General features: G+C 33.9%; 1 protein-coding gene and 1 long non-coding RNA gene across 6 annotated transcripts in view; one reads left to right on the forward strand and one right to left on the reverse strand.

The window, feature by feature from the left end:
* LOC127698996 (mitochondrial import inner membrane translocase subunit Tim9-like) overlaps positions 1–21,834 on the forward strand; it is a 91,209-nt gene that overhangs the window by 60,582 nt on the left and 8,793 nt on the right. For all 3 annotated transcript variants that reach the window (XM_052202794.1, XM_052202793.1, XM_052202792.1), the window contains exon 3: positions 8,451–8,546. In XM_052202794.1, the coding sequence (XP_052058754.1) occupies positions 8,451–8,546 (96 nt within the window). The remainder of the gene's footprint in view (positions 1–8,450; positions 8,547–21,834) is intronic.
* The window catches only part of LOC127699036 (uncharacterized), a 316,114-nt gene that overhangs the window by 37,975 nt on the left and 256,305 nt on the right, over positions 1–21,834 (reverse strand). The window contains exon 1 of one of the 3 annotated variants that reach the window (XR_007981032.1): positions 20,615–20,630. The exons of the other annotated variants lie outside the window; for them this stretch is intronic. This is a non-coding gene — a long non-coding RNA (uncharacterized LOC127699036). Of the gene's footprint in view, positions 1–20,614; positions 20,631–21,834 lie in introns of those variants that run through there. 3 annotated transcript variants of the gene reach the window in all.

Here is a 21,834-nt window from a genome sequence, read left to right on the forward strand (position 1 = left end):
CAATTGCACAGTATTGCGCAATGGATTTATCTTTGACCACATTTATTTTGTGTCAGAAACCTATATTATGTCAAAAATTTGATCACAATCCAAATTCAGACAGTATCAGGCTTGAATATTGTGTCTAGATTTGCCCCAACTGTTCAGGGTTCGACCTCTGCGGTCGCATCAGGCTGCGCTAAGCGAAGCATTTTATTTTTTAGTTGTAATCTCTGTCCTGCCATTTTATTTTTCACTCTGTTCAGTCCTGCCTTTTTTTTATTAGTTTATCCTGACTTTTTTTACCTAAATTGTCATTCTTCTTTTTTTTTTGTGCAAAATTGCTCATCCTGTCTTTTTTTTACTCAAAACTCCTGTCCTGCCTTTTTTTCAAATTTCATCCTAAAGTTTACATCATAATAAGCATACTGTTCTAAGTCAGGAGCCTGTTGTTCAGTGATTGTCGTTTGTTGGTGTGGTTCATAGGTGTTTATCGTTTTGTTTATTAGATTAGACCGTTGGTTTTCCCGTTTAAATTATTTTACAATAGCCATTTTTGGGCCCTTCATAGTTTGCTGTTTGGTGTGATGAAGACCGTTCTTTAACCTACAATTGTTAACTTTTAATACATTGTGACTTGGATGGAGAGTTGTCTCATTGGCACTCATATTACATCTTCTGATTTATATATGTACTCAGTTTTACCTTTATTTGATCACACCTTCATGGTAAACTTCTTAGACTAATCACACCATCACATTTCAATAATGAACAGTAAATTTTGGGTCAAAACCGTACTTAAACATGATCAAACATAGTAATCTTTTAATAAAGAACTTGTACGTGTACTTAGTTTTAAGTTTATTTGACTTACTTTACACTTTTCAATGACATCTTCAGAGAAACCACAAAATTTAATTAAGTTGATGACACTAGAACTTCATCATAAACTACTATGACCAAAACATTTATCCTAAATAGAGACGGACGGATAGGTGGACGCAAGAATTTTAAAATAAAACGACCATCTTATATCGTCGACGGGGCATAACAAATCAAAGTCGTGAATTGAGCAGCATGTCAGTCTTGTGTCAATCAACATACTTAGTAAACAAAATCTTGAGATATGCAGACATAAAGTATAATACATAAGCACAAATAGTAGTTTTAAAATTGTTACAAGAGAATAGGTAAAACCATATTATCAAAGTCTACATAAGTTCGATAGTGACCTCACTCTAATGCCAAGTGTTTTTCAAACCGTTCCATTAAACACCGATACAAAGTGGCAGCTTCAAATGCATCTGTTGGTAAACCAAGTTCTATTTCTTCCATGTATAAGTTTGCGAGATTGTAAATGTCTTTATCGCATGGTAGACTATACGTAGATTGCTCTAAACAAATTTCGACTTCATCGATGTCAGGATTACGAACATAGTCACGTGTTCCGTACACTTCAGGAACCGAGTAGAGCACATACGGGCGTCCATACACACCATTTTGTTTATTATTTTTTCTGATTTTATGGGTGTTCTAAATACTTACCTCTAAAAGATCTATCTGAAATTAAAAAACAGATAATTAGTTTCATGTTTGAGTCGATGACTTTTCATGTATAAATCACTTTATATGCATAGAAATGAGATTGTGAGAATATTTTCTCAGCTGACATTATGTATTATGTATGACTTTAAAACAGATATTTTAAGAATGAGGCTGACATTGCAAAACTTGGATAATAAAATTGAGAATGGAAATGGGGAATGTGTCAAAGAGACAACAACCCGACCATAGAACAGACAACAGCAGAAGGTCACCAACAGGTCTTCAATGCAGCTAGAAATTCTCGCACCCGGAGGCGTCCTTCAGCTGGCCCCTAAACAAATATATATACTAGTTCAGTGATAATGAACGCCATACTAAACTCCAAATTGTACACAAGAAACTAAAATTAAAAATAATACAAGACTGACAAAAGCTAGAGGCTCCTGACTTTGGACAGGCGCAAAAATGCGGCGGGGTTAAACATGTTTATGAGATCTCAACCCTCCCCCTATACCTCTAGCCAATGTAGAAAAGTAAACGCATAACAATACGCACATTAAAATTCAGTTCAAGAGAAGTCCGAGTCTGATGTCAGAAGATGTAATCAAAGAAAATAAACAAAATGACAATAATACATAAATAACAACAGACTACTAGCAGTTAACTGACATGCCAGCTCCAGACTTCAATTAAACTGATTGAAAGATTATGTCTTCATCATATGAATATCAGGCACAATCCTTCCCGTTAGGGGTTAGTATCATACCATCATAACATATATGAGAAGAACATAACCCGTGTCATGCCAACAACTGGTTTTTAAATAAATGTGTTTAGTGCCGATGCAAAGACCCTATAAGTGAATCAATATTAACGCCAAAATATGCAATCTTTAATGACCTGACAACAGTATCGTAACTATATCCCTTCTTAATAAGTCTATTTAAAGGTTTTGTTAGCTTCAGAGGTGAATACTGACATTTTTGTGCTTTATAAAGAATATTTCCATAAAAATTTGGATGTGAAATACCTGAACGTATAAGAAGTCTGCATGTAACATTTTTATTGTACAAAATATGTTCGTATTATAGTCTGTACTACACAATGATTAGAATAGATTAGTGAATAGAATTTTAGGATGATTTTATAAAACAGTTGAGTTGCTGTCTGCTAGATGTACATACACATAAGTATATGCTATATACATTTCTTTACAGTTTTTTAAATGAAAACAATTAATTTCATCACTATAAATGAATTTTATGTCGGAGTACTGCCTTGTTATGCCATTTAATTTGTTATTCAAAAAGGTTTTTATTCAAGTGTATAATAAAAGCTTAACAAACAAATATTCAAGTTTAAAACAAATGGCTAGCCTTAAAAGATTGCATATATAAAAAGATTAACGGACTTATAAGTTTAATCATTGAAAATTGGACAGGCGGTTGGACAGAAGTTTAGAGGGCACTATTAGTTTTACAAAATTGGGTCTATGCCCATTAATGGGTACACTATCATGACTCTTCTTTTTGTTTATCCACAATTACATTAACTGTGGACTGAAACTGTTTTCCTTCGTTTCGCTTGGTCTATATGATTATATTAGCAAATAAAATGAGTTTTTAAAATAGGGAAAGGGGAAGGATAATTCTGATTAAAACTAAATACCTGAACCAGTCTCAGGAAACAGAATCTTATCAAGTTTTTATGAAGATCTCCTGAAAATAAGCAATCCTCTTTAATATCTTAAAAAAAATGTCATCCCAAACTGAGGTTTCTTTTCTATAAATTCCCCACCATGATTCAATTCTTTGGTTATGTTGGCCGTAAACAAACGCACTGTTATTTCGAGCATACGTATCATTATCATTGCGTCGTAAAAAAAGACTGCATTTCATTGACCTTACTATTTTCGGTACCAAGATCTCTCATCACCATAGGTCCTCCTTTCTGAAGAATGGCTTTGACAAAATACCTTGAAATAACCCGAGGGTCGCTACTAGTCTGTCCGGCCTCCAACCATATTATCAGTCGAGAAAAGCCATCTATGCACCCATTTATGTATATTCCAAAAGGTTTGAGTTTATCATAGGAATCCAAATGCCATATGAAGTTTGGCCCTTTCGAACAATATTCTCTCCTAGGTAATCGACCTTTTCGTCGCATTTCAACTCCTTCAGGGTTTATGATTTGCATCAAAATTCGCACACACTCTTTTTGTATAGTTAAACCTGCTGGTCTACATTTCATAAACATCTAGCGGTAACAATGAAGACTTCCAGTTCCCTTAATGTTTTCTTTGATGAAAGAAACGACATCTTCAAGTGGCTTGTAGTGTTTTCGACGGAATAAACGTAGCTTCTTCAGTATTCGTTTCAGGTGTCGATTAGAAACAATGCAGTGATGATTTTTTGCTAAAAGTGCGAGTATTTCCATGTAATCTAACCCCATTTCAAAATAAACCTTTATGTATTTCTCCATTCTGTCACATTGAAAAGGAGACATTAAAGCGCCATACCATGTGTAAGATCAATGAATTTGAGCGCACAATATGTGTAAGTTGTGCGCACAATAAATTATTTTTATCTTTATATTTATATATAATTTTTTCTTTGCATGTCCCTAGCGGGGCTCCGTAGAATTGTCTTATACATGTTTATATATCATGTAATATGTAGTTCTTGAAAACAAAGAATATACGTCTTTTGCCAAATACCAAAGTACGCTAAGACCACGAGGACCTCATTAGGGGATGTGTACGATTGTGATTTGACTGTTTGACTTTTTTTCGTTTGTGATTCTTGACCATAATATTGAAAGTCAAACATCACAATTGTTTTAGATTGTATATGTTACTGCCAATTTCGGGATACGTGCAGAAAATTCCTTCTAGAATGTTTATTAACTCGGTGTTGATTTCTCGTCTGTAACTTGGAATTTCGATCAGTACCGAAAAACATGTAAATAAATTTTTATCACTTAATAGTAACATACGTGATGATGGAACTATTTTTATGTGAACATACACTACGGTCTGGCGCTGTCAACAATCATGTATGAACATATGAAGCTTATCATATCCCGATGGTACTTACAACTAGAAATATTTATTTCTTTGGTTCATAAATTAAAATAAAAAAACTTTTTTGAATCTTGACTTTTATTTTCAACTTTATTCATGTAACTAGAAGCAATGCACATATGTGATGGTGTCAATAATCACACATGTTATTGATAAAATAATATTGTTTAAACAGACCGTTTGTTGTCGTATAAAAGTAAGATGTGGTATGATTGCCAATATGACAACTCTCCACCAGAGACCAAATGATGTTGAAGTTAGAAATTATAGTTCACCCTATGGCTTCAACACGGAGCAAAATCCCACACTGCAAAGGGCCCCAAAATGATAAGTTTTTAAAAAAATCAAATGAAAAAACCAACGGCCTGATTTTCCCATCCCTAGATTTTCCATTGTCTATCATGGAAATCCATGGAATTCCATTAAATATTTTTTCCATGGAATTCCATGGAGTATTGGAACCTGTTTTCTATGGAATTCCATGGAAAATAAAGAGAAAAAAGGAAAAAATAATGCTTCCATCTTAAATCATTTTCCATGGAATTCTATGGAAATATTTTCCACGGAATTCCATGGAAATATATTCCACACTATTTTTCCATGGTATTCCATGGAAATATATTCCATGATGGGTTTTTTCCATGGAATTCCATGGAAATATTTCCATCATTTTCCTTTTAAAATATATTGATCAAATAAACCTATGGGCGAAGGTTACCCTTGTAAACTTATCTGTAATACTGAACATAAAAAACTAGGTGCAATGCATTGTTTCAGTTTGGTAAGGTCTTTTGAGTCGTATGCTGGTCAGTAAAAAAATAAAACTGACTGCCTTTTACTGAAGTATCTAGATACAACTTCAACCAACCATGGAACAATCATTCTATCTTTCACTTCAGTTTAATCTGATTAAATATGATCAATACAATAAACAAACAAAAACTTTGGTATATGTTTGCACTGCCTTTATAACAGGAAAATTTAGTTCATTAATGTAACTTTTGCCGACATGGCTTCAATTGATCCATCTCGTAGAACAGCATTAACCATGTTTCGAGTTTCATTTATTCCTCATGATACCTAAAAAAAATATAATTTTATTGTAATAAATAATTAAATATACTCTGAATAATGTCCTTAAACAATAATGGTTAATAAATATAGTAAGTGACATGTTCATTTGATTCTAATTTTATGAGGAAAACTCAACCAAAAGGAATCATTCTAATCATTAATTAAAATGTTTATTTGGAATTTATGATGTCTAACAAAATATTCTTCACCCCACCCCCATCAAAATTCTGGATTCACAACTGGTATTTAACTGTAGAATACATTTAACCTCACTTTAGTGTTATACGTATTTGTCCCAAGACGCTGGTGTATGAACTTTAGAGGTTGTTCTGGCCTTTGTCTTTAATATTTGTTTTTCATTGTATGTAAACGTCATGGGTCTTGTCTATTTTTATGCCCCCGCCGAAGCGGAGGGGGTATTAAGTTTTACCCTTGTCCGTCCGTACGTACGTACGTACGTCCGTCGCGTACGTCCCAAAATTGGTTTCCGTTCTCTAACTTAAGTTTGCCTCAACCAAATGTTATCAAACTTATACACAATGTTTATTACCACAGAACACAGATCGAATTTGAATTTTGGCGGCGTCACTTAAACTATTCTTGTGTTATGCCCCAACCAAACATTATGAAACATATACACAATACTTATTACCACAAAACTAAGATCAAGTACAAATATTGTTTCCGTTCTCTAACTTAAGTTTGCCTCAACCAAATGTTATGAAACTTATACACAATGCTTATTACTACATAATACAGATTAAGTTCGAAATTCAGTGGCGTCACTTTTACCATTCTTGAGTTATGTCCCTTTATAAAAAAAATTGCTGAATTTTTCGTTTCCGTTCTCTAACTTTAGTTTGTCTCAACCAAATGTTATAAAACTTATACACAACCGTTCTAGAGTTATGCGTGTTTACAAATAGAAAAATTGCTGAATTTTTAGTTTATGTTCTCTACTTAAGTTAGCCTCAACCAAATGTTATGAGACTTACACACAATGCTTATTACCACAAAACTCAGATCAAGTTCAAATTTGGGAAGCGTCACTTTTACCATTCTTCGGTTATGTCCCTTTATAACTATATGATATGCAAGCGGGGGCATCATCTGTGTCCACATGTGGACACAATCCACATTTATTTTAAATCTTAAGTTTTGATCTGTAGCTGTGTTTATAAAGATACATGTTTTGTCTTTTGTGGATAGATGTCTCATTGGCAGTCATACCAAAAAAAATCAAAAAATCAATGGAGTTTGTTATTATTTATTGATGTGTTTTATTAACAACTTGTAGGTGTTTTTTGATTCCAATGCATTTAGGCAGATATAAAAATTGAGACTGTGTTGCTTTATACTTTTATTTTTTCATGAAAACAAAAACATACTTAAATTAATACACAATGAATTACACAAGAAAATAGACAAAGAAATCACAAAATTCCCTATAACAAAGCCATAATTAAATTTATAAATAATAAATTATATAAGAACATATACAAAGAAATCACAAAAATAAATTAGAAACGTTCATATGTTGATGCTGTTAGAAGGGTGATTCTCATTTGGTCAATTGTCTTTGTGTCCATGTCTGTATGCTGACGCATTATGCTGATTACTTCTGATTGGTTTTGTATTTCTGTCTTCAGTTGCTCTTTGGTCATCTTCATTACTTTCAGGCACCTGTCTTTCTGTCTGAGGGCAATGCTTATCCTTGTGTTGTTGCTGGTGTCCTGAGTATCTGAAATAAAACAAAAAATATTATTAAATTTAACTTAATGATGATTTAAAACCAATTGCAAATATTTTTAGAATAAATAAAAAATGTATGAGGAAAGCTAAATTGTATATGTATAATATGTCCATGATAAAATTAACATATTTAAAATGAAATAAATAATAAAGTATTTTATACCATTTTCCTTTTATTCAATGGCTTTCCTCTTTCTGTATTCATACCGGGTTTCATGTAAGTGTCTTCTTCCCTGTACGATGTGGCCATCCCCTGGATTTTCTGTTGGTACCATTGTAGCATTGACACATTTATAATTATAAAAAACAGTCAACATTACTTATTCCTCAATTTTTCATATGCATTTGATCTTAACAGTCTATAACATTTAGTTACACTGAGACAAGCTGATCATCAATCTGATGCACACAAACCTCCTTTTTTGATATGTTATGAATTTCAAATTGGGTAATGTTCCATTAAAGAGATACTTACTTGCCGTCTTTGATCATCAATACTGTTTCCTAAAAATATGCCTCGGATCATTAGAGAAATGTACACAACTTTTTCATGTGCAAGTTGCCACTTACCCTGAATCAAATATTTCGCAAACCTCCCAAACCTCTTTGACTTTTGTAGTAATTATTCATTATTTTATTATTGGGCCGGAACGACTTATAATAATTAGGCCGGATTGATTTGGGGCTTGAATGACCTGATACCGATGTTGCAATCAAGGAAGTCAGGATGGGACTGCGACTACAACATCTGGAACATATCTTTTACACAGATATTCCATTGGTGGTCAAACCAAATCATGATGGCGTCCATAAAAACTTTTACAGAGTTGACTCCAACTTTACCATTTGACATTATCGGTTGCAGATATCATAATATATCATTTATATAAAAGATAAATTACTAAGGAAAAATTTGATCTAGAAAAAAAAAAGTAATAAGATGCGATCTCAATTCATACTTTCATGTTGTTTTCTCTGAAAATTGATATACCTAAATTGCTCAAAAATTACTTTTCAGTTCAAAGAATTTTTATCACAGTATAACAGATTGACAGAAATGTGTTTCATTGACTGTGCAAAAGATTTCACTACAAGAACTGTACTGAAAGCTGAAGTAAGATTATATTTAATAAATTTGTGTAAAATTTTAGCTCACAAGAGCTAAACTGGTCAGATTTATCTTTTCTATATTTTTTTTGCATCGCACGATTTTCTATTTGCACATAGGGATCATGCCACATCCACTTCTATAATAAATTGTTAAATATTCCAAAAATGAATCAGATCTAACCCTAAAACATATTTATTCTGAATTGCCTTGAAAAGACATTTCTATATAAAAATAAGATGATGTGGTATTATTGTCCATGACAACTATACACCAGAGACCAAATGACGTAGATGTTAGCAACTATAGATCACTGTACCGCCTTTAACAATGAATTAAAACCCATACTGCATAGTAAGGTATAAAAGGACATCAGAAAATTTAAACAAATTAAACGAGAAAACCAACGACCTGAATTATGTACAAAACTGTAATCGAAAAACAAATATGATGTACAGCAACAAACGATACCACCATATTACACGCTCCTTATTTGGGACAGGCATAATACAGAATGTGGCTGAGTCAAACATATTTGCAGGCGCCCAACCCTAACCATAACCTGGGACAGTGTAATAACATAACATAGAAAACAAACTGTAAAAATCTGTTTTAAAATCTTGACTCATCGCAACGATACAAAGCACAAAATAACAACTAAGAAAAAGACTAAAGATACAAAGTGCCTATCTGAGAGTACTCACAGTCACTGAAAGCTTATTCAAAGCCGATTACAACTATTACAATAATCACATATCCAAGACAAAATATTATTAAGTACACACACATGAAATGATTAAATTGAAAAGACCCAACCGTCGGAAAAAAACATGACCTTATGCAATGTCAAAATATAAGTATTGACAGGATGTAGGACCGTAAGTGCTCAAAACTTCATAGCAATACATATTTAGTTATTTTTAATTTATTGATAACAAAATAAATTTAAGTACCGATAAAAAAATATTCAAACAGCCAAACGTTCAAACCAAATCTGTGTATCTATAAAAGAATAAGGTAAAGTGTTTGAAGTATTCAGTTGTAGCGAAGTCACTGACTTAATAATTTATCAGTGATACATAGATTACGTTCATTGAAATATATAACGTCACTACATATACAGACACAGGCATATGTAAACATGAAAAGATGTGGCCAAAGGAGCATCATCGTCCAAAAAAAGGAAAAATGTTAAGAAACAAGGATAAAAATTTACAGCTGTAATCAGCTCATCACATTTCCAGTAAGTATATCTAGCATATTTACCTTTTTTTATTACCGAAGCAGGCTTTATACGAGTTACAGCAAATAAAATTTACAACATCTATGTACCTTTTGACAATAAATTTTATCGACAGGATGTAGGTATTCCTATGGGCACCAATTGTGCCCCTTAATAGCACACTTCATATTGAATCTGGTCTCTTGGTTTGTCCGTCCATAAATCGATCCCATATCCAGTTAAAATTTTGGTTTAAGGTAGTTTGTACTCAAAACAAATCCAAACTTAGTACACATCTTCATTATCATGATTATGAAGTGAACTAGTTAATGTATATGCTGAATAAGGGTTTTGACTTTTCACATTTAACTGAACCAAGAAATGTGATGGGTTAAAGTTGTGTGTAAAGTGTGTTAAAGTTTTGGTTTAAAGTCATATGAAACTTCAAATTAAAAAATAATTGAATATGTTTTATATACTTGAATGGCAAAGTTTTACTATAAAACAAGTGTACGTGAACTTTCTTGTAAAAGAAAATCCTTTATCTTATCAAATCTTCGTAAATGTACTACAATGGAATTATTGTCTTCCCGTACACTAATTCGCTGATATTTTTATGCCCCAGCCGTAGCGGTGGGTGCATTAAGTTTTACCCTTGTCCGTCCGTACGTACGTATGTACGTACGTTCCAAAATTGGTTTCCGTTCTCTAACTTGAGTTTGCCTCAACCAAATGTTATGAAACTTATACACAATGCTTATTACCACAAAACACAGATCAAGTTCGATTTTTTGTGGCGTCACTTTAACCGTTCTAGAGTTATGCCCCTTTATAAATGGAAAAATTGCAAAATGTTTAGTTTCCGTTCTCTAACTTAAGTTTGCCTCAACCAAATGTTATGAAACTTATACACAATGCTTATTACCAAAAAACACAGATCAAGTTTGAATTTTGGTAGCGTCACTTTAACCGTTCTAGAGTTATGCCCCTTTATAAATGGAAAAATTGCAAAATTTTTAGTTTCCGTTCTATTACTTAAGTCTGCCTCAACCAAATGTTATGAAACTTATACACACTGCTTATTACCACAAAACACAGATCAAGTTTGAATTTTGGTGGCGTCACCTTTACTGTTCTAGAGTTATGCCCCTTTATAAATGGAAAAATTGCAAAATTTTTATTTTCTTCTAAATATCAAGTAATTTTTTACTTCCACTGATAAAACACAGATCAAGTTGAATTTGCATGATTTGGGTAGTGTCAATTTAACCATTATTGAGTTATGCCCCATTATAAATTGAAAGATTGCAAAATTTTTAGTTTCCATTCTGTAACTTTAGTTTGCCCCAACCAAACATTATGAAACCTATACACAATATTCATTACCACAAAACTAAGATCAAGTACACATTTTTTGTTTCCGTTTTCTAACTTTAGTTTGCCTCAACCAAATGTTATGAAACTTATACACAATGCTTATTACTACATAATACAGATTAAATACGAAATTTGGTGGCGACACTTTTACCATTCTTGAGTGATGTCCCTTTATGAACATAAAAATTGCTGAATTTTTCGTTACCGTTCTCTAACTTTAGTTTGTCTCAACCAAATGTTATAAAACTTATACACAACCGTTCTAGAGTTATGCGTGTTTACAAATAGAAAAATTGCTGAATTTTTATACGACCGCAAACAAATTTTGCGGTCGTATATTGGTATGACGTTGGCGTCGTCGTCGTCGTCCGGCGTCGTCGTCGTCGTCGTCTTCGTCCGGCGTCGTCGTCGTCCGAAGACAAATTTGTTTTCGCACTCTAACTTTAGTTTAAGTGAATGGATCTCTATGAAATTTTACCATAAGGTTCAATACCACAAAAGGAAGGTGGGGACTGATTTTGGGGGTTATGGAACCAACAGTTAAGGAATTAGGGGCCAAAAAAGGGCCAAAAATAAGCATTTTTGTAACTTCCAGACATAACTTGTGTGTTAGTGTATGGATCTCTCTGACATTGTACCACAAGGTTCCTTATCACAAAGGGAATGCTGGGATTGATTTTGGGGGTAATTTCCTCCAAATTTTAGGAATTAGGGGCCAAAAAGGGGCAAAAAACAAGCATTTTTCTAGTTTCATGACAGTAACTTGTGTGTAAGTGTATGGATCTCTCTGACATTGTACCACAAGGTTCCATATCACAAAGGGAATGCTGTGATTGATTTTGGGGGTAATTGCCGCCAAATTTTAGGAATTAGGGGCCAAAAAGGGGCAAAAAACAAGCATTTTTCTAGTTTCAGGACAAAAACTTGTATGTAAGTGTATGGATCTTTATGAAATTGTACTACAAGGTTCCATATCACAAAGGGAAAGGTGGAATTGAGTTTGGGGGTAATTGCCCAAAACGTTTCGGAATAAGGGGCCAAAAAGGGGCAAAAAATAAGCATTTTTCTAGTTTCCAGACAATAACTTGTGTTCAAGTGTATGGATCGCTCTGAAATTGTACTGCAAGGTACCATATATCAGAAAGGGAAGGCTGGGATTGATTTTGGGGGTAATTGCCTCAAAAGTTTAGGAATTAGGGGCCATAAAGGGGCAAAAAAACAAGCATTTTTCTAGTTTCAGGACAATAACTTGTGTGTAAGTGTATGGATCTTTATGAAATTGTACTGCAAGGTTCCATATCACAAAGGGAAAGCTGGGTTTAAGTTTGGGAGTAATTGCCCTAAATGTTTAGGAATTTGGGGCCAAAAAGGGGCAAAAAAACAAGCATTTTTCTAGTTTCCAGACAATAACTTGTGTTCAAGTGTATGGATCTCTCTGAAATTGTACTGCAAGGTACCATACCACAAAGGGAAGGCTGGGATTGAGTTTTGGGGTGATGAATCATAAGGGGGTTCAAAAAATTTTTGGAGGGATTTTTTTTTCGTTTTTTTCTTTAAAATTTTCCATTTTAAATTGGTTATTTCTGTTTTATATATAAAAGCAAATAAAAATGATATGGTTTGAATAGGTAAATTAAATTTTTTTTAAGTTCTTAGACCACATTCATTCTGTGTCAGAAACTTATGCTGTGTCAAATATTTAATTACAATCCAAATTCAGTGCTGTATCAAGCTTGAATGTTGTGTCCATACTTGCCCCAACTGTTCAGGGTTCGACCTCTGGGGTCGTATCAAGCTGCGCCCCAGCGAAGCATTTTATTAGTTTCTGTTCTCTACTAAAGTTAGCCTCAACCAAATGTTATGAGACTTACACACAATGCTTATTACCACAATACTCAGATCAAGTTCAAATTTGGGTAGCGTCACTTTTACCGTTCTTCAGTTATGTCCCTTTATAACTATATGATATGCAAGCGGGGGCATCATATGTGTCCACATGTGGACACTATCCACATTTATTTTCCGTATGCAGTAACCTTAACTACGAGACCTCTCGTTAGATCTTCGGCAACCGCACAGCGCAAGTGGGAGGAAAAACCGTGATGAAAGAATATAAACAAACGGGGACAATGTAATATCTGATTATTAAGAACAAATTTATTACACCAAATCGTAAGTTTAATTAACAAACGGGAATGCATGGAAAATATAAAAAAATTATATCATGGCTCTAATAATTAACTTATTTTGCACGTGGTCAACGTGGTCAACATGCTCTGTGTTGATTGTGTATCAATGTCACGATCCGTTAAACTTCGGCAACAAACTTGCGATCAACAATCATTGAAAATATTATTATTTGTCGATAATACAGTATAGATTTGTTATTTATGTAAAAGACGTGCATACAGGACTAAATTTTGTATATATGGATGCATTGTTTCAATAATTTCAATAACATTATAATTACAAGAAACTCGTTTCATATGACTTAATGTATTGTCTGTTCAAATCAATTTAAAACTTAGTACACATGTTCCTTAGAAAGTTAACTGTTTAATATACCTACCAAATTAGGGTTTTGACCAAATTTCATGATCCAATGAACATGAAAATGTGATAGTGCAAGGAGGGCAGGGTGTCCTATGGACGTATATTCTTGTCTGGCTATTATCTTAAAAACTACAATATCCCTTAGGTAAGAATTTGTGATATAAATCTGGTCTTATATTTTATTGTAAAGGCATTTCCTTTATTGGCATGATGTACATGTCATTTTGTTTACCGACCTGAAATAGATTGCACATTCTTTAGTTGTTTCAAGATCGAGTAGAACTATGGTTTAGGTTAATTCAGTTGAACATTCCTCAAACGCAATATGTTAATGTATTTTAGGGCCCTTTATAGCTTGCTGTTCGGTGTGAGCCAAGGCTCCGTGTTGAAGACCGTACTTTGACCTATAATGGTTTACTTCTATAATTTTTGACTTGTATGGAGAGTTGTCTCATTGGCACTCATACCACATCTTCTTATATCTATGTAACTTTTAATCGCTTCACTTAGAAAGTTATCCGCTTACAGTTATATGACAGACTTTGTTTCTGGGCGCAGTGATAGTTAATTGTTTGTGTTGTATTTTAAATGCAATCTCTTTTCTGCCCATGATTTAGAGTCAAATATTGAGCTATTCCCAATGCAAAACTTGTCCATGTGATCGGATTTCAGTGGTAGTAAATACCTATTTTTACGAAATTATGTAGGATACTGATTTGACACTGCGGCAACAGACCAAATTTATAAGTAAGGAAGATGATGCAACAGAAGCAGCCTTATGATTTAGAAAGTGTGTTTATTCCTTTCTTATAGTGACACTGCTATATAAAGATCAGTAGGTCTTACCTGGGACCTGAAAATTTCACCGAGGTATTTTGATTCCGACTGAATCTCAGGACACAAAAGACGCAATACCCGTAACCAGTGTGTGTTTTTATTTATGCAGTTTGTCCGATTGGCTCCCGACGGAAAAATCATAAAATTACTAGGGAAAACTGTTAAATACGAGATTATGTTTGCTGTTTGACTTTTAAACGTTAGAGCATCATTACCCAAAATAACCACATTGAGACACCCTGTCTTAGGACCTGCATGGACTCTTAAACATGAAAATGTAAAAAATTTACTAAAGTTTTATCAATGAGTCGTCATTAGTAGTTCAGTGGATGTCTGAGTGAAATCTTTTGGGATAAGTTCTATTGTTTGAACAATAGCTGCCCAGAATTGTTTATTTGAAAACTTAAATATTGGTTCCTGCATTAGCATTTATATAAATAACTTCATGAGAGATTACAGTGAGGGGCCAGGTGGTCTGACTAATAAAATTCTGATTCTGTAGTTGATTATATGTAAAAGTAGGATTCAGGAAAATGGCAGTGCCACTGAATACTTTACTTTGATCTGAACTTGATAAAAAATTGATGATTAAATTTAATATTTTCTTAAGAATAATCAGTTCAAGTATAATTGATCTCTTTAGCACGTGAACTTTTGCAATTCAATAGTTAGGGCCTTAACTTGAATAGGTAACCCTGGAGACAGGGTCTACATTGCTTTGTACAGAGTAAGAAGTGTATTGAAACGATTATTTTTGGATTTGGTATTTTAGACTGAGTGGCAATGTTTTCTTTAAGCTAACAGTCCATTAAGTATTCAAGTGTTAAATAAATTTTACACTTTTTATACGACCGCAAAGGTCGTATATTGGTAGGACGTTGGCGTCGTCGTCGTCGTTGTCGTCATCGTCGTCGTCCAGTGTCGTCGTCGTCGTCCAAAGACACATTGGTTTTGCACTCTAACTTTAGTTTAAGTGCATGGATCTCTTTTAAATTTTACCATAAGGTTAAATACCACAAAGGAAGGTTGGGATTGATTTTGGGGGTTATGGTACCAACAGTTAAGGAATTAGGGGCCAAAAAGGGGCCAAAAATAAGCATTTTCTAGTTTCCAGACAATAACTGTGGAATGGTGTATGGATCTCTCTGAAATTATACTACAAGTTTCCATACCACAAAGGGATGGTTAGGATTTGCTTTGGGGGGTTATGGCTCAAACCGTTTAGGAATTAGGGGCAAAAAAGGGGGAAAAACAAGGTTGTCCTGGTTAATGGACAAATACTTTAGTACTAAACATAATTTAAAGCAGTGTAAGGGAGATAAATCAAATACATCATTGAAATTACCTCCCTTACACTGCTTTTAAATTATGTATAAAGTAATGGTTAATGAACAATTAAGATAATTTAAAACAGTGTAAGGGAGGTAATCCAAATACAACGTTTTGGTTTCTTCCCTTACACTGCTTTTGAATTATGTTTAAAGAAATGCATATTTATAAAGGAAGACAAGTAAAAATATCTGCAAATGTTGCAACTTTTTTTTTTACAAAATAATCCATATGAAAGATTTGACACTATATTTTAAATTCTATTATAAAATAGATTAAGTTAGCACTATGGTAAATTTAAATGGGTAGTTATGGTTGCAAACTCCATTGGAAATTTGAATTGAGATTATGACCATATCTTGAGGGAAAGAATTTTTTGGGGGAAAAAGGGGGTAAAAAGAAATTGTGGGGGGTCAATTTTTTCTCATTTCAGATTTCAGAAATTAGAAAGAATTATTCCTCAAATATTTTTTTTTTTCAAATTTCAAATATTGAAAAATTTCAAGAAGTAATCTTTAATTGCACAGTATGGCGCATTAGATTTGTAAAATCTTTGACCACATTTATTTATTTGTTATGCCGAATATAACCGTGTATTTAGATTTTTAATTTTGGGTCCAGTTTTCAAATTGGTCTACATAAAGGTCCAAAGGGTCCAAAATTAAACTTTGTTTGATTTTAACAAAAATTGAATATATGGGGTTTGATTTTAACAAAAATTGAATGTATGGGGTTCTTTGATATGCTGATTCTAAACATGTATTTAGATTTTGATTTTTGGCCCAGTTTTCAAGTTGGTCCAAATTGGGGTCCAAAATTAAACTTTGTTTGATTTCAACAAAAATTGAATATATGGGGTTCTTTGATATGCTGAATCTAACCATGTATTTAGATTTTTTATTTGTGGGCCCTGCTATCAAATTGGTTCATATTGAGGTCAAAAGGGTCCAAAATTAAACTTCGTTTGATTTCATCAAAAATTGAATTATTGGGGTTCTTTGATATGCCAAATCTAACCGTGTATTTAGATTTTTAATTTTGGGTCCTGTTTTTTAGATTGGTCTACATTAAGGTCCAAAGGGTCCAAAATTAAACTTAGTTTGATTTTAACAAAAATTGAATTCTTGGGGTTCTTTGATATGCTGAATCTAAACATGTGTTTAGATTTTTGATTATGGGCCCAGTTTTCAAGTTTGTCCAAGTTGGGGTCCAAAATTAAACTTTGTTTGATTTCAACAAAAATTGAATATATGGGGTTCTTTGATATGCTGAATCCAAACATGTATTTAGATTTTAGATTTTAGGCCCAGTTTTCAAGTTGGTCCAAATTGGGGTCCAAAATTAAACTTTGTTTGATTTCAACAAAAATTGAATATATGGGGTTCTTTGATAAGCTGAATCTAACCATGTATTTAGATTTTTTATTTGTGGGCCCTGCTATCAAATTGGTTTATATTGAGGTCAAAAGGATCCCAAATTAAACTTTGTTTGATTTCATCAAAAATTGAATTATTGGGGTTCTTTGATATGCCAAATCTAACCGTGTTTTTAGATTTTTTATTTTGTGTCCAGTTTTTTAAATTGGTCTACATTAAGGTCCAAAGGGTCCAAAATTAAATTTAGTTTGATTTTAACAAAAATGGAATTCTTGAGGTTCTTTGATATGTTGAATCTAAACATGTGTTTAGATTTTTGATTATGGGCCCAGTTTTCAAGTTGGTCCAAGTTGGGGTCCAAAATTAAACTTTTTTTGATTTCAACAAAAATTGAATATATGGGGTTCTTTGATATGCTGAATCTAACCATGTATTTAGATTTTTTTATTTGTGGGCCCCGCTATCAAATTGGTTCATATTGAGGTAAAAAAGGTCCAAAATTAAACTTTGTTTGATTTCATCAAAAATTGAATTATTGGGGTTCTTTGATATTCCAAATCTAACCGTGTATTTAGATTTTTAATTTTGGGTCCCGTTTTTTAAATTGGTCTACATTAAGGTCCAAAGGGTCCAAAATTAAATTTAGTTTGATTTTAACAAAAATTGAATTCTTGGGGTTCTTTGATATGCTGAATCTAAACACGTGTTTAGTTTTTTGATTATGGGCCCAGTTTTCAAGTTTGTCCAAGTTGGGGTCCAAAATTAAACTTTGTTTGATTTCAACAAAAACTGAATATATGGGGTTCTTTGATATGCTGAATCTAACCATGTATTTTGATTTTGGACATTGGACCATAATAGGTAAATTAAAAAAATTCAAGTTCTTAGACCACATTCTTTCTGTGTCAGAAACCTATGCTGTGTCAAATATTTTATCACAATCCAATTCAGAGCTTTATCAAGCTTGAATGTTGTGTCCATACTTGCCCCAACTGTTCAGGGTTCGACCTCTGCGGTCGTATCAGGCTGCGCCCAGCGAAGCATTTTATTTACTTTTGTACAAAGTTCTTTTGTATTACATATAATGCATTAAATATGTGATTTCTACACACTCACAGCGACATTTGTTTGCGATTTGCATATACTTTTGCACAGTTTGAGTTTTTGCCATCACTTGGGGTCATTGTTGTTCGACGTCGTCCGTTGTCTGTAAACTTTTACAAAGGTGACCTCATCTGAAACTACTTGGCCAAATTTAACCAAGTAAAATGTATGTTTATGCCCCCGTGGAGGGGGCATTAAGTTTTACCCTTGTCCCTCTGTACGTCCGTCCGTCCGTACGTCCCGAAGTTGGTTTCCGTTCTATAACTTAAGTGTCCCTGAACCAAATGTTGTGAAACTTATACACAATGCTTATTACCACAAAACACAGATCAAGATTAAATTTGTGTGGCGTCACTTTTACCGTTCTTGAGTTATGTCCCTTTACAAATGGAACAATGGCTGAATTTTTCGTTTCCGTTCTCTAACTTAAGTTTGCTTTAACCAAATGTTATGAAACTTATACGCAATGCTTATTTTCACGAAACTCAGATCAAGTACGAATTTGGGTAGCGCCACTATTACCATTCTTGAGTTATGTCCCTTTATAACATATGCAAGGGATACTTTAGGGAGCTACCATTTGATTTTTAGGGGGGGGGGGGGGGGGGGGGGGGGCTAGGATGAAATTTGAAAAAAAAGCAGGACAGGAGTTCTGAGTAAAAAAAAAGGCAGGATGACAGTTTATGTAAAAAAAAACAGGATAAACTAATAAAAAAAAAGGCAGGACCGAATAGAGTGAAAAACAAAAAGGCAGGACAGAGATTACAACTAAAAAAAAATGCAGGACAACATTTTTTCATCCTAGCCTCCCATAAAATTCAAATGGTAGCTCCCTTGAGAGGTCAACTTTATGACATTGATTTCGAAGTTGATGCATGTTTCCTCAACCTGAGGCTATTTATTGTCATGTTTCTCATGTTTAAAATGCATTTTCAGCTCAAATACGAATTTGGAAAATTGAAATCTAATAAAACTGGTTTTTCTGGAGTGATGGGCTTCCCTTCGGTGGCAGACACGCGCAGTTCAGAGGCATACAACTTTAAAAATTAGTGTAAACCTGCGGGAATATAACTACTAATCGTGTTTATTATTGAAATCCATTTAGTGAACGACTACTTCCGGTTGCAGGTCCAGTTGAAGACAAAAATGGGGAAAAATCGAGAAATTCCGGATTTTTGGTGCAAATGACCTTCTTAAGACTGCTGTACCAAGATCAGTTTGACTGCGACCTGGTCTTTGTTGTGATTAATGTGTTCACTGGGGTCCACTCTACATGCAGACTACAGTAACATACATCTATCATCATCCCTCGGTCTTCCTGGTCAAGAAATAGGACTAAAAATTGTCAAAATTGCACCTGATGACCAACTTTGGGGCTAATTCCCGCCCACACAATCACCCACCAACCCACACCTCCTCAACCCGAACACACCACCCCGTGATCCCCTATCTTAGATTTAAAGGAATCAATTTGTTATGCCCCGCCGTAGCGGAGGGGGGCATTAAGTTTTACCCTTGTCCGTCCGTCCGTCCGTCCGTCCGTACGTCCCAAAATTGGTTTCCGTTCTCTAACTTTAGTTTGCCTCAACCAAATGTTATGAAACTTATACACAGTGCTTATTACCACAAAACACAGATCAAGTTTGAATTAGGGTGACGTCACTTTTACCATTCTAGAGTTATGTCCCTTTACAAATGGAAAAATTGCTGAATTTTTCGTTTCCGTTCCCTAACTTAAGTTTGCCTTAACCAAATGTTATGAATTTTATACACAATACTTATTACATGTACCACAAAACTCAGATCAAGTACAAATTTGGGTAGTGTCACTTTTACAGTTCTTGAGAAATGTCCCTTCAAAACGTTATATGCAAGCGGGGGCATCATCTGTGTCCCATGGACACATTCCCCATTTATTTTTTCCTCAAGATTTAAAGAAATTAAAAAGAAAATTTCTTCAAATATCATATTTTTTTGGAAAAGGGGGGTGGGGGTGGGGGTTAGGTGTCAATTTTTTTCCCCTCAAGATTAAAGAAATTGTCAATTTTCCAAAGAAAAATTGGGAGTCACAATTTCTTTTGCTAATTCTTAATATATAGTCTGAAAACAGATTTACTAAGTATTGCGCAACAGCACAGTGTATTGCACAACAGCAAGAAATATTCATTTGAATATAAATTCAAATCATATAACCAATTTCAAGTTCTTTGACTACATTTAATCTGTGTCAGAAACCTATAATGTGTCAAATATTTAATTACAATCCAAATTCAGACCTGTATCAAGCTTGAATATTGTGTCCATTTTTGCCCCAACTGTTCAGGGTTGGACCTCTGCGGTCGTATCCAGCTGCGCTCGGCGAAGCAGTTTATTTATACTTTGACGAAAATTTTGATGAGCCTTAATTACTATAAATAGAAATTCGTTTTCTTCTCTCTGCCTGCATCCATGATTATAAATAGACATTTGATATCTTATCGCTGACCCTGTTAAGTCTGCTAATATTGCATGGATGATTAACTATCGATCGTAATTTACGCGGCACATTTAATTAATCTTCCTAAGTCGTCATTTCATTGCTTAAAATATTTTCACATCTTACATCTGCATGGTCAAATGTAATTTTTGTCGAGCCTGCCACTTTTGTCGCAGAAAGCTCGACATAGGGATAGTGATCCGGCGGCGGCGGCGGCGGCGTTAGCTAACCTCTCAAAAGCTTAATATTTCAGAAGGTAGAAGACCTGGATCCTTCAGACTTTGTATATAGATGCCTTATGTTATGAAGTTTTTGTCTGTCATATGTCCATTGTCCTTGGTTTCATTTTCATGGTTCACTGACTACTTGAAAAAAAGGTTAAAATTTTTAGTATTCTTAATTTCTCTCTTAATATGAGTAAAGGATAACTATATTTGGTATGTGCGTACCTTGGAAGGTCCTGATATAGATATAGGAAGATGTGGTATGAGTGCCAATGAGACAACTCTCCATCCAAGTAACAATTTATAAAAGTTAACCATTATAGGTCAAGGTACGGCCTTCAACACGGAGCATTGGCTCACACCGAACAGCAAGCTATAAAGGGCCCCAAAAATTACTAGTGTAAAACCATTCAAACGGGAAAACCAACGGTCTAATCTATATAAAAACGAGAAACGAGAAACACGTATAAACTACATAAACAGACGACAACTACTGTACATCAGATTCCTGACTTAGGACAGGTGCAAACATTTGCAGCGGGATTAAACGTTTTAATGGTACCAAACCTTCTCCCTTTTTCTGAAACAATAGTATAACATCACGACATAGAAAGACACACTATAAAATATCAATTGGAAGGCTTAACTCAATCAAAAAACGTAAATTAACACACAACGAACGAATAATTTTGATCTGTGATACCTGAATGCAAATACATAGTTAATAAAAATTATAAGGGATAAATAACTAAGGTCAAAAGTAAATAAACAGCATGTCTGTCAGACAGTTTTCACT

The sequence above is a fragment of the Mytilus californianus genome, unplaced genomic scaffold (genome assembly GCF_021869535.1).
Source record: "Mytilus californianus isolate M0D057914Y unplaced genomic scaffold, xbMytCali1.0.p SCAF_4, whole genome shotgun sequence".
In the NCBI taxonomy this organism is placed as follows: Eukaryota; Metazoa; Mollusca; class Bivalvia; order Mytilida; family Mytilidae; genus Mytilus; species Mytilus californianus.